Source organism: Convolutriloba macropyga, chromosome 8 (assembly GCF_964194025.1).
Source record: "Convolutriloba macropyga chromosome 8, txConMacr16.3, whole genome shotgun sequence".
NCBI classification, from domain to species: domain Eukaryota; kingdom Metazoa; phylum Xenacoelomorpha; order Acoela; family Convolutidae; genus Convolutriloba; species Convolutriloba macropyga.
The window spans coordinates 25,426,069-25,438,754 of record NC_134475.1 but is presented as its reverse complement, the minus strand read 5'-3'; the positions used below and the strand labels follow the sequence as shown (position 1 = coordinate 25,438,754).

Sequence of the window (12,686 nt, the reverse complement as noted above, 5' to 3'; positions counted from 1 at the left end):
TGTTAATATAATTGATATCTGATTTGCGTTTAAAATATGAGGAAGTATTTGAATGAGAGTTAGGCAACTGAATTTCAGGATGATTTGAAGCAAAAAGCACTAATGCTATTTTTGAGTAGTGAACTATAGAAATATTTTTGGAATGTCTCCTAATTAGCGGGAAACCAGACTTATTGAAACAAGTTTCGCGCCTTGCGAGATACTTTTCATTCCGATTTTGGAAAGATTGTTTACATTGAGTTGCATTTCGTTTAGCAAGTGAAATGTTTAGTGGTATTTGTGACGCGGAATATGCACATTTAAACTGCTGAAATTACAAATAGTATTTGTAATTTGATTTTGCGGTGCGGAGTATAATTAATAATCGTGCTTATACGCGCGGGTAGCGTTTATGCTAATTAAATTTACCGCATTAGATGTAGCCTCAGTTTTTGGTGTGATTTGATACGCGGGCTCGTGCGCCTGTATTCAATTGTATAAATGAAGTGCAGGTTCATTAGATTTTAAATTTAGTGAATTGACTGATGCGGAGATAAGTTTCATTTTTCCACAATTAATTTCTCGTCATATAAGGAAACTTTTTTAGCTTTTTGATTTGGTGTCGTGAAAATATTTCAACATCCCAGTTTTGACCCTGACAAATGTTCAATAACAAATTGAAATGGAAGTAGCCTATCAATGCAGCGACTGTTGTATGATTTATTGGATCAATTTTCCTTCAATATAGAAAGGAGACCTCTGTGATTTGTAATTTCTGTATAATTTTTTCCATAGAGTTAATTTTTAAAATGTTCAATAGTTCAAACCATCCCGAGATGTTCAAGTTCATTGACGCTAGAGGGTTCTTTATATGAATTGAGAAATTGGGATGTAAACGCAATCGGTTTCCACCCATCAACTGTTAAATGTTCAAGCGCTGCTCCGAGACCGAAACAAAAGGCTTCACATTTTACGCGCGTTTCGATCAGCGGGTTGTAGTTAAGGTATCTTCCTTAGCGTTTGCAATCCGGTTCTTTATTTCAGAGAAGCAATTTTCTTGTACATTGATCAAGATAAATTATGATGACTTTTTAAAAAAAGGCCGGAGTGGATTACTAATTTAGGCTAGATTTGGAATAAATTAACTGAAGTAGTGCATTAAACCCAGAAAAGAGCCGATTTTCTTTAATGTCTTTGGAGCTTCAAGAGCCAAAATAGCAGTGGTCTTGCTCTCAATAGGCAAAATACCCAATTGTGAGATGTGGTATCCAAGCCAATCAATTTCTAATTTAGAGAATTGACATTTTGAGAGGTTTATCCTATGATTTTCGTCATCTAACCGCCTAAGACAATTCAGAACGTAATGTTAATGTTCTTTCTCTGATCTTTTCTTTATAATCGGAATTTGTTTGATAAATCATTAAGCATTCTTTTAACCAATGAGGGTATATTCCATTGCTTTTTGAAATTCTACCGGCATATCTGTTAAGCCATAAAATCCAGTTTGAAATCTGTACGTGCCTGTCATGTCGCCACTAATTAAAATAAAGGTACAGTGATTTGCTGCGTAGGAATCTAGATTTAATTGACTGTACGCGTACTTCAAATCCACTGTAGAGAAAAACGTTGTTATTTGCGATGCGGGAACACTAATTTTTGACAATAAGACTCAATGAGCGTATCAAAGTTAAGAATTTGATGTTTGTTTTTGTGAATGACTTTATTAAGAATTATTGAATCCAGTGCAAGTTTATTTGTTTGGTCTTTCCTTACGGTGACCATAATGGGAGATATAAAGTACTTATCAGGGCAACTAGAAAGTTTTATTATGTGTTTTTCATCTAATAATTTTTTGAGTGCATCATTGACCTTATCTTGAAGGTTAATAGGTATGCGTCTAACTTTTTGATGTCTAGTTTGTAAAACCTTGCGAAAATTAGATATATTCACTTAATTTTTGGATTTTCCAATACGCGAGATTAGATTAGTAAAGTTTGTTGCAATATGTTCTTTGAATTTTGACGATGAAAAAAATGTTGTTAACGTGATTACCTTGAAATGAACAATATTGTGTTACAGCTAGAATTTGTTGATTGAACAGATCTCTACCAATTAGAGATTTTAGACCATCAGGATCGACGGTGAAAGGGGTTGAATTTGAGCTCCAGCCGTTGCTTGTAATTGGGGTCTGTACTTTTCCTTCAACGTTCATTCGAGAATGTCCTCAGTTGTGGGCTGACTTTCTCGTGAATTCAGAAAGTCTGTGGGCTGTATTTTACTACTTGCAACGCGAGTGACCGATTGAGATTGCGGCATGCGCTTCCGAGGTCCACAAGGAAATTAGTTGAGAAGTTACCAATTTTGAAGGGCATATTGAGGGGTTCTATCTTTGTCATTGTCAGAATCTATTGTCCTTCCTGCTGCTGTAGTCAGATTTGTAGATTGTGACCGACTGAAAAAAATTCACCAAATCTTGCGGGTGCGGTTCTTCATTCACTGTATTCACGGTTCTTTTCTTGGTGCTTCGAAGCTTCACGTTTTGTTTTCGGCAGACCTTGGCGAAATGGTTCATTAACCCGCAATTATTACATATTTTTTCTTTTGCGATGCATTTATTGCCATGATTTTGGAGACAGTTCCCGCCACAATTTGAACAATATAGTGTTGGACGATTGGTCGTTTTCTCGAAATTGTTCGAGAATGACCAATTTGATGATCGCGGTTTTTTTGGAAAATGAATGGCGTTCACGCTTGCAGGAATCCGAGTCCTGTTATGCTGTTGAATTTGTTGCTGGTTTCCTATCCCAAGTTCCAAGTTAATAGCCAATTCTAACGCCTGACGCGGCTCTACTATTTGTTGGAGGGATTTTATTTGAATCTCAGGGTCAGTCAAATTAGTGATGAATACATCACGTATCAGTGTTTCCTTTTCATTCTCATAGTCGCAATTTTCAGCTAATTCTTTTAGCTTACCATAAAAATGTTCGACGGTTTCACTTTGAAGCTGTTTCGTTATCAAAAAGACGTGACGATTGAACTTGATGTTCCAGGGTTGTTAGAATGCGGTTTCCACAATCTTCCAAATTTCCGCAGTAAACGATGTATCCATCATTATGTGAGGGTTTTTGCAGTTCAGTATCCATCGTCTTTCCACCCCGATGCTCAAGTAGAGAGGTGAGACCGTTTTTGGATCCGCAAGTGGCCATGGTTTATCTCCGCATATGATACCGACTTCAATCAATCGTTGACACTTGTTCTACCAATTCACTTTTTTGCTGGACATTGCGGGCATTTCTTTCTCTCTCCGATTGTGCCTTCGAACCAACTATTGTTTCTTCGTAAATGGGTTCCAACGGCAGATCTACCAACTAAGGTTTTTGTCTGAGTAGAGTGTCGAGAATGATATTCTCCTTTGCTAGAAGTGCCAGTTTGTAATGTACTCTCCATTCTCCCAACAAAGTGGAGGATCGGGTGGTGGCTTATCCCGAAATGCATCCATCCCGAACAGTGCGCGTTTGTTTGCTGACTGCGCCATGTCGTACACTTTTGGAATTCAGCAGTCACTTGCGACGCGAGTTCGCTTGCAACTTTTAGAATTATGATTCGCGGAGCGAAATCCAAGCTTAATTTCGTTTACGCTTACTTGCGGAGCGAGTTTGCAAAGAGAGGGGAGAAACTGAATTTGAATTACGAATGTGAAACTATAAACTCAAGTACTTGAAAGCAGGTAATAAAGGTGTGATCAGACATGCCTGGTCCCGAAGCGGGAAACCAAGAAAGGATGGAAAGAAATATCTTGAGACAAGGTCTGAATAAACCTGAAATGTAAATGAAGGGCAAATAAACTGAACTAAATAAATACATCATATGAATTTTACTGCATCAAATAAATAAAGGAAATGTTAGATATCCACGGGTATAACAGCTCCCATTCTGTATCTTTAGAAGATGGTTTAGATCAGTTGTTTCTGCTTGTAATCATGTGAATTAATTTGTAAGGACACGTTTCGTTTTGTTTAATTCGCAGATATCATATCAGAGCACTAGGGCTACTCAATTGGATCAAAAATTGACTCAAAAACTAAAGTTAAACAGCTTGTTAACCGGGCCGGCAATTTTCCCCGTTAGTGACCCGCTTAACAAGGTTTCACAATTTAAAGGATGTAAAAATGAAATAAAGTGTAAACGCAGTGGAAAACGTTTTAATGGTGCAATCAAAAAAGTGTAAAAAAATATAACGAATGGTGTAATTAAAATGTAAATTTATATTAAGCGTGTCAAAAGATTAAAATGAGTTCATCCACCCTTATTCCACCTTTGAACTTAAAATAACATGCTTGAATTACACTTTAGCCACCCCCTTTTTAAGCGGGCACTAATGGTGTACAAATTTTTTAATACTCTGTACACTCTTTTCTCTGTTATTTTCGGGGAATATCCTCGGCCTTGGTATCAAGTTTCGCAACTTCAATTTTTGAGATATCACTGCTGTTCGATGTCAATATCGATATCTATATCGAAGTCTAAATCTATATGGAACACCGGCTGATAACGTGTAATTAAGCTTTCCTGCTCTTTGCTTTGTTTCTTTCGAAGTTGAGTTAGACATATAGGGCATTCTTGGGCAAAGAAACCGCTCACTTTCAGCAAAGGATAGTTACTCACGCTCATGTGTCAGGTGAGAATAAAGGGCATCAGCATTTTCCTATTTCTTTTTTAACTTGCATATTAGCTCGCGTGCTTCCTAAGGAAATGGATGATTTGTTTTCAGCTCCTTCGTTTGACTTAATTGCCCTTATAGTACGATCAAAAGTTGCTTGTTCAAGTTGCAACTTTGCTTCGAATTCGGTATCAATTGTTGTTCTTGAGATGTTACAATTCTGTTTTCCCAATAATATTTAAGTAATGGGTTAGAACTTAACTTGACAGTTAGGTACCATTACATTCTGCAACACCTGTTCAATAAGTTTTTCATTTGAACTAATCTTGCTACTTTTGTTGTTCCAACCCACTTTAGTATGCTCACACCCACAACTATATACTCATTTTTTTTTTATTTTTTTGTTCAGACAATTTTGGCCGATATTCATCGCATAGAAATATGATTGGTATCATTAAAAACCCCATTCAGCGTAGAATATGGAATTAAAAAGATTTTTTCAATGTTCCCTTCTTAAAGGGAGTTATCGAGGTTTAAATTTTTCTGAATGTTAGACGTAATTCAGCTGTTTTTATTCTGGTTTTCGGTATTTTTGACCTAATTTTCGACAATTTTGCTTAAGTTTATTAAAATTGTTAACTGCAGTGTTATTGATTTCATCTCTGAAGATAGAAGAGAGTTGCTGAATCGTTCGATTTGAGGTTTTTGGCTAGAATTTATGCTAAATTTTTAAAAATTTGTTTTTTTTGGCCAAATTTGCATTTTTAGCCCAATTGCTTTAAATGTTATGGAAGTATATACCCTAAAAATGCGGCCATATTCTTTTTAAGCTCACAAACAAGTTAGTTGTACACCCACTGGCTTTTAGAGTTTTCTGGAAAAAAAATTTGCCAGTTTTTATGCAAATTTAAACTTGATATTTACATAACATGAATTTTCATTATTGACAAACTCAAAAATTTTTTGGAAAAATAGATCTATTTTGCAACTTTTTGAAGAAATGAACATTTGTTAGACCCGCAGCAAGATCTCGGCTAATCATGGTTTCGCCATGTATCCTTACGATAATAAAATTTTAGATTTTATTGGGGCGCGACTTTTTAAAATATTGTAAATGTTCTTATGTAATTTTTTTTAACTTAGAAGAATTCCACATCGGGGCTCAATTAATGACAGATAATATTTACAAAAAGTAAAAACCAATGAGAGTATATTACAGTTTCAGAGTTAAGCTCATGATTTTTATGGCTCTGACCAATTGTTTATTGAAAAAAAATTTTATGTACTTCTTGAATTTTAATTTATCTTTTTGTTATCTCTTTTGTAGCCCACTGATTTATTGTCCCCATTGAAAGATCAAGTAACTTTTAGGAGGTATAATTGAACCTTGACAATTTTCTTAGTTGCTACCAAATGTCTGCTATGACTTTGAAAATATTTGTTTTAAGATAATATCGGTTTTTTTTTAACTTTGCCAAAATTTCCTCCTATTTCTCCAACTTCGTGCTCAATCTCAGTAAAAACAGGCAGAAACCAATTTCTCGTGGGTTATAAAACAATGTCCGTAACAGTTTTATGCTCAACTAATGGTCTCTTTGTTTTGATACTACTTGTTTTAATTTTTTTATTTTTGAGCATAATTGCATATTTAATGATTTCATTTGCTTCCTTGTCGATTTATCACATTATTGACAAATCCAACTGAAAGACACATAATAGAGAAAATGAACAGCGTTAGAAGAAGGCGTTTTTGGATATATTAATTGTTTTTGTTATATATTTCATGCTTTTTGGGCTGAGACACATTTATCTCGCAAAATTTTTAGGTTTTTTTGTTTCTGCCTATGTCTGTCTTTCTTTTTGTTGTTGTACGCCATACACCTGATAAAGTTAGGTCTCAATTGTTTCCCCTTCAAGTTGTATAACTCAACTTAGTTGAAGATTTTTGTTTGTAGCTGTTTGTTATAATGAATTTAATAAGAAAATGAAATTCAAAAAAAAAATTCTATTGTACCTAACTTTATTCAAAAAACTTAATTCAAAAAACTGTATTATTATTGCTTTCATTTTCGTAACCATTTAACTCAATCTTACTTATTAAAACTCATTTTTTTTGTTGATTGAATTTGTTTTTGTGCTGTGTTATACGTTGTGACTGATTGCTTCGACTATCAGTTTCAAAAAGGTTTTCGAGATTTCTGTATTGCTCAATTTTTGGGTATTTTTTATTGTCATGTCAACGTAGCCCTTCTATACGGAAGATTCATTGAGATTAAAATGAGGAAAAATTGACTATATACAGTTCTTGCAGGTGAAATCTTATGATTATATTGCCTTGAAAAGTGTCATCTCGTAAAATTGTTTGATGTTTTGGCTTCGTGATATATTTGTTGTTTTTGTGGGGTTGCAGCTTAGTCTTTTTTTAACAATCCCAAGAGGCTTCCTGAAGTTTTGCATATTAATTCATTGCCATTTGTTGAAATCTGAAGTCTGTTATGAATTTTGAAAACATTTTGTTTTCAAAAAAACATTTGAGTTTTTGAGATTTGTCGTTTTTTTAAAAGTTTTTCGGTCAATTTTTAGCTTAATTTCTGTAAACACAGATTGCAAACCGTTTCTAGTGAACTATAAATTAATTTTCATAACAGTTTAAGCTTCAAACATTTGCTTCTCGGCTTTGTTACTACTGTCACTACGAGATTTCACAAAATATTTGAGATTTTTTTCAGATTTTATAGCAGTTTTGTTTTCTTTTTTTTTAATTTAATAACATTAGTCGTAGAACCCTTTGGCTTTGCAATTCTGTGCAATTGAACATTGGATATTGACCAGTCTCAGTTACTTCCTATGGAGATATAAATTAGCATTTTAGAGATTCCAGTTGATATCTAATAACTGTGAAATTAATTGGTTTCAAAAATAGAGACCTGTTTTTTTAAATTCGCACCTCTTTTCTCTTTTTTCTCGACCTGTTAATCAGTTGCATTGAGGACAGGTCGCGTATTTTTTCTAATGAAGTAAAGGTTAAGGTTTTTGTTTAGGTTTTATCTGATGCGAGTTTAATTTTCTTATGATTTCTTTTTATTATAGACATCGAGTTTTGGTCGTAAATAATGTTTGTTGTTCGATATTTATTATTGTTTTTTCTAGTATTCCTATTATCAACAACGTTCATTGGCACTTTAGGGTGGCATTATTGTATTTCATTGGTTTTTTTATGGAACGATATGTATGCTTTGAAAGTTTTCTATCTCTTCATCATTTGGTAGCCAATTAAGTCAGGAATGTGGATGAGCTGGGTCGGAACCTTATGTGCGTACGCACATTACCGAGCCTCCTTGTTTTATAATAAGTTTACCAGCTTTACTTTGCTCTTTAACTACTACACGTTGGTGACACGGCTTATTTTTCCAAAACCAAGAAAGGTCTGATGATAAATAACCTTTATCTTGATTGATTGATTTCAGAACTTGTCTGTTTTATAGCCAGCAAGACTTCACTTAGTGTGAATTTTTCAAAATATTTTTAAAAATTGTTTGTACAGTTCTCTGATAACTTGTTCCTCTTATGGAAGATTGTTTGCTATCAGTTCAAAAACCGGTAGATATCGCTGTTTATGCGTTTTGGCTAGTGCTCATACGTCAACTTATACGCTAACATCAAACGCTTCCATCATAATCATAGGTTTTCTGTAGTCTTTCAGGCTCGTCTGTTGTTGTCATTGTTGTCGACGGCAGCTAACTTGTGAGAGATTCAAAATCCAAAAACTGAATTTTGCCACACTGAATATTTTCGTGTTCGATGCTAAAAATTTGCGGTGATTTTTGTATTAGCCCCAATGGCTTCTGTTACTGGTTCTATTATCTTCTTTTCCCCAGTTTTGTTGTGAAATAGATTTTGTCTGTCTCTTGTTGAGGTCAGAGGACCAAAAGTTGAAGCTGTTCTTCAACTCATCTCCGGGAAAATTTTACGCCTGGCAGCTTGTTTTAATTGTTCAAAATCTGTCCTATTGATTCAATGCAGTTCAACTCTATGGAATTTTAATACGGGTTATCGTAGAGTGCGCTGCTTTTTTTATTTGTCGTAAAACTGGTCATCGAGTTTTGTCAATCAACTATTTTGTTTTTCTCGAAATATCTATAACAATAGTTAAAAGAAACCACAATGTGCTCGAGTTGTTATGATAACTCAAATTACAAAACCAAATTCAAATTACCCTTAAGTTAATTCCGCTTAGGTAAATAGGGATTAGACAGAAATTTCAATTGTTAAACAAGGAAACCAGATTTCAAAAACCTGGCAACGCTTTGTTTTAATTTTTTTCTGAACTCTAAAAGACTCTTTTTTAAAATTGAATATATGCTCAATTGATAGAATCAATAAAAAATGAATAATAATTTTCCAGGGCTTTACAGGAGCTTTCTATGAACTTCAAAGAAACACAGTAAAAGACAGTAACAGGAGCTTTCTTTGTACTTCGTACAATATTTCATTGACCCTTGAAGTTTGCTTATACGATAGAACAAATCTGTTGAAAATTCTGTGAAAAAGAAAACAGTTCAAATTTTCGAAGTAGCTAAATTCATCAGGGCCCAGCAGTTCAATAGCTGACAGCCTTCCAAACAACTCCCTAAGTAAAAAAAAAGCCGGCAGGACGCTCTGAAACACCCGAGAACTAAAATGTGGGGTCGTTACAGGATAGTTACAGGGTCTGGAAAATATTATAGTCACACAAAAGTCTAGACAATTGTCGCACGAAAATCTGGGCGAGGGTCAAATGAACAATTTGTGATGACAAAGACTCTGCATACAGTGGGGAGCCTCCAAAATTAATTTTGGATCCTTTTCAGCATCTCCTTGACTCAATGAAGGATACCATTTTTCAAAACGTTTATTAGCCCATCAACAAAAAAAAAGGAATGACAAAGCTAAACTCTGGGCCATTTAAGCTAGATAGAAAACCAAAATTCCCGTTGATTTTGACTCTATGCATGCAATGAGAAGCTCACACAGAAAATTCGTTTTCTTAAATAGCTGCTCGACCCAATCAAAACACTTTTTGTTTCAAAAAAAAATGCAGCAAAGAGAAAAAGAATGAAAACAATAACTTTTCTGCTAGGTAATCTATATAAAAAGTCTGGATGATTTAGACTCTATAGAAACAATGGGGAGTTGGCACAAGGAATTTTGTTTGGTTCAAACCGCTCTTTGACTCGATAAAAAATACTATTGATACCCACTCATTATTAGATCTTTCCTTTTCAACCTACGTGTACTGAAATTTGGGTCACACGAAGGTGGCACCAGGTCTTGCTTGAACTAAAATTGCACTACAAATATGTTCACGTGAAAGTCGAACAAAAATAACACTAATAATTGGGTCGCAGGAAAGTCTGATCAGATGTCATTTTGGTCTTACACGGAAACTTTTATTTTCTAAAGCTTGTTTTAATTGAAATGCAGATTTAGTTATCTCATTTGCATGCAAAAACGGAAGATTTGGTCCAATTCGAAAAAAGCCAGAGATTCTCTCCAAATAATAATCAGAGCAATTTCCTGGAACAAATTTTCATAGAAATTGAAGAATTTTCGGGTCTTTCCCATAATAGCCCCCATGAAATTATATCCACCCATTATGGTATATTTACCATGATGGGGGTATAGGTTTTCTAGCCACTAAGATGGAGGGGGCTGTATTGGGAAAGACTGAATTTTTCAATTGAAAGACTTAAGCCCTGAAGAATTTAGAACATATGTTGAGAAATGATCAAAAGAGAACAAAGCTGAGGAGCTTTAATCATTTTCCAAAAGCTGACACCTGAATTAAGTGGGTTCGCTAAAATTGAGAGTTCTTTGATTTTGGGTTGAAAAGAAAACAGCCTCAACACACCATTAGAAGTCATCATTAAATACGGGGTAGAAAAATCATATTAAATTGTTGGGATTTTTAACGTTTGTCCCCCCCCCCCTCCAGCTTAGTGGGCACATAATATTTGTTCCCCCCAGACACACGTGTCATATTTTTACATAATGATTTACTATGTAATGCCACGTGCTCTGTAGCTGGGGGGGGGGGGGGGGCAAAACGTACGGGGGGGGGGGGGGGGGGCAAAACGTACGGGGGTGGGGGCACAAACGGAAAAGATCCAATTGTTGTTATCATATTATTCAGCGGGCAGGGGAAAAACATCATGCTAAATATCAACTAGGAAGTGTAGCTCGGGTCGAGGTTTTTACCCAAAAACAACGAAAAGAGTGTAAAGAGTGTAAAAATAAAAAAAAACACCCCTATTTCTCCGCTTAATTAAGGGTGGAAGAGTGTAATTATCAGAGTGTAATTTTAAAAAAGAAAAATGGAAAATGGAAGGAGGTAGTGATGTTTGATCCCCCATCATCCTTCTGTCGAACATATTTCCTTGACTTTGTGCATTAACAGTTGTGCCAAATTATACTTGAGTTTGCAGTTTCAGTTTGGTTATATTGGTAATTGTGTATGAGTGTAATTTTTTATGAGTCCACCCTAGATTACACTCTTTGCAAAGAGTGGAGAAAAGTGTGTAAAAACAGTGTTAAAATTGCACTCTTCCACTCTTCTCCGATAAATAGGAGTGGAATACGCTTTACACCCTAAACCCCGCTAGTGGATTAAGGGTGAAACCGCGTCCCGGGAACTAATGAAACGCATATCCATGGGTTGGCGCAACACCCAATAAATACTGTTTCTCATTATAGGGCTAATAAAATTAACGCCTATTTCATGTCATTGGAGACGTTCTACGCGCGATTCCCTCTGGGGGGAGCGGGGGGAGGGACTAGAGCCCCCAATGCCAAAATTAGGCGCTAATTTCATGAGGGCTGTAATAGGAAAGATCCCCTTTTAGGTGCTGCGCTAACTCATGGATAGGTTCGTTGCGCTATTCATTGGAAATGTGGCTAGTTTATGCGATGTTGATTTAGGGCAATTGAAGTGTTACGGTCGCAGAAATTGTTTTGTTATCACGTCGTCGCCTAGAATTCATTTTTTGCTTGTTACCTAAACTCGCAGTCGACCAATTTGGCGCACGATCATTTGTCTTTTGAGCACGTGTCTCAATATTATCGCTCTTTGAATTGTAAATCAAAAATGTTGATCAAATGCACTGCCTTTCTACCGTCAGTGAGTACTGAAAGTCTCGGGTCTTTCCCATTATAGCCCCCCCCCCACCCAGCTTAGTGGTCAGATAACTCATAGCCCACCTCAATCATGGTAAATATTCCATGGGGGGCTATAATGGGAAAGTACCGAATTCTCTTTATTTTTGTGATTCTTGGGATTTGTTCTCCGTATTTCTGTAAACAGTAAAATAAGATTTTTGGACTTGACTTAAGTTTTGTGTAACACACAAAGATTGAAAAAAATTTGACCAGAACACCCCCCCCCCCCCCCCCCAGTTCAGTGGTCATATAACGTATAACATATGAAGGTTTGATGTATTTGGCAGTACTTGTAAATCGGATTTAATTTCTAACTCACATAGCTTTGTGTGCGTCAAACATATATTTTCCGGATCTTTTTCATTTGTGCCCCCCCCCCCCCAGCTTAGTTGGCTCATGTTATTTGCACCCCACAGACGCGCGTGCCATATTTGTACTTAATGATTTACTATGTAATGGCACGTGCTCTGTAAGTTGGGGGGGGGCGCAAAACGTACGGGGGGGGGCACAAAGGGAAAAGATCTTTTTTCCATTATAGCCCTCCAAGCTTTATTGGTCATAAGATAGCCCCCATTTCCCGTAATAAATATATTATAAGTACACCTTAACATATCCCCATTATACTAAAAAAGAACATCATGGGAAAAATAGTTGAAGCAAAAATAGTCGAAAGATTTTCAGAAGTATATAATCCCCCGGGCTGACCCCTCAGAATATTTCAATACTTAACCAGTCTAAATCAAGAACTGTATACAGTCATTTTTACAATTGTACATTCTATGTTCATGTGAAAATAAACACTAATCAGTTTTTATTTCAGAGTAAATTTGCACTTCTGATTTTAACCTGATTT

General features: G+C 35.6%; 3 protein-coding genes across 3 annotated transcripts in view; all 3 read left to right on the top strand.

Moving 5' to 3' along the window:
• LOC142344625 (trafficking protein particle complex subunit 2-like) overlaps window positions 1-12,686 on the top strand; it is a 580,178-nt gene that overhangs the window by 37,299 nt on the left and 530,193 nt on the right. The gene's annotated exons all lie outside the window — the stretch shown is intronic.
• The window catches only part of LOC142344623 (ubiquitin carboxyl-terminal hydrolase 5-like), a 385,171-nt gene that overhangs the window by 37,294 nt on the left and 335,191 nt on the right, over window positions 1-12,686 (top strand). The window lies entirely within an intron of this gene.
• Window positions 11,678-12,686, top strand: part of LOC142344994 (uncharacterized) — a 148,346-nt gene continuing 147,337 nt past the window's right edge. The window contains exon 1 of the mRNA XM_075397078.1: window positions 11,678-11,795. Coding sequence (XP_075253193.1) covers window positions 11,774-11,795 — 22 coding nt within the window. The 5' untranslated portion in view covers window positions 11,678-11,773. The remainder of the gene's footprint in view (window positions 11,796-12,686) is intronic.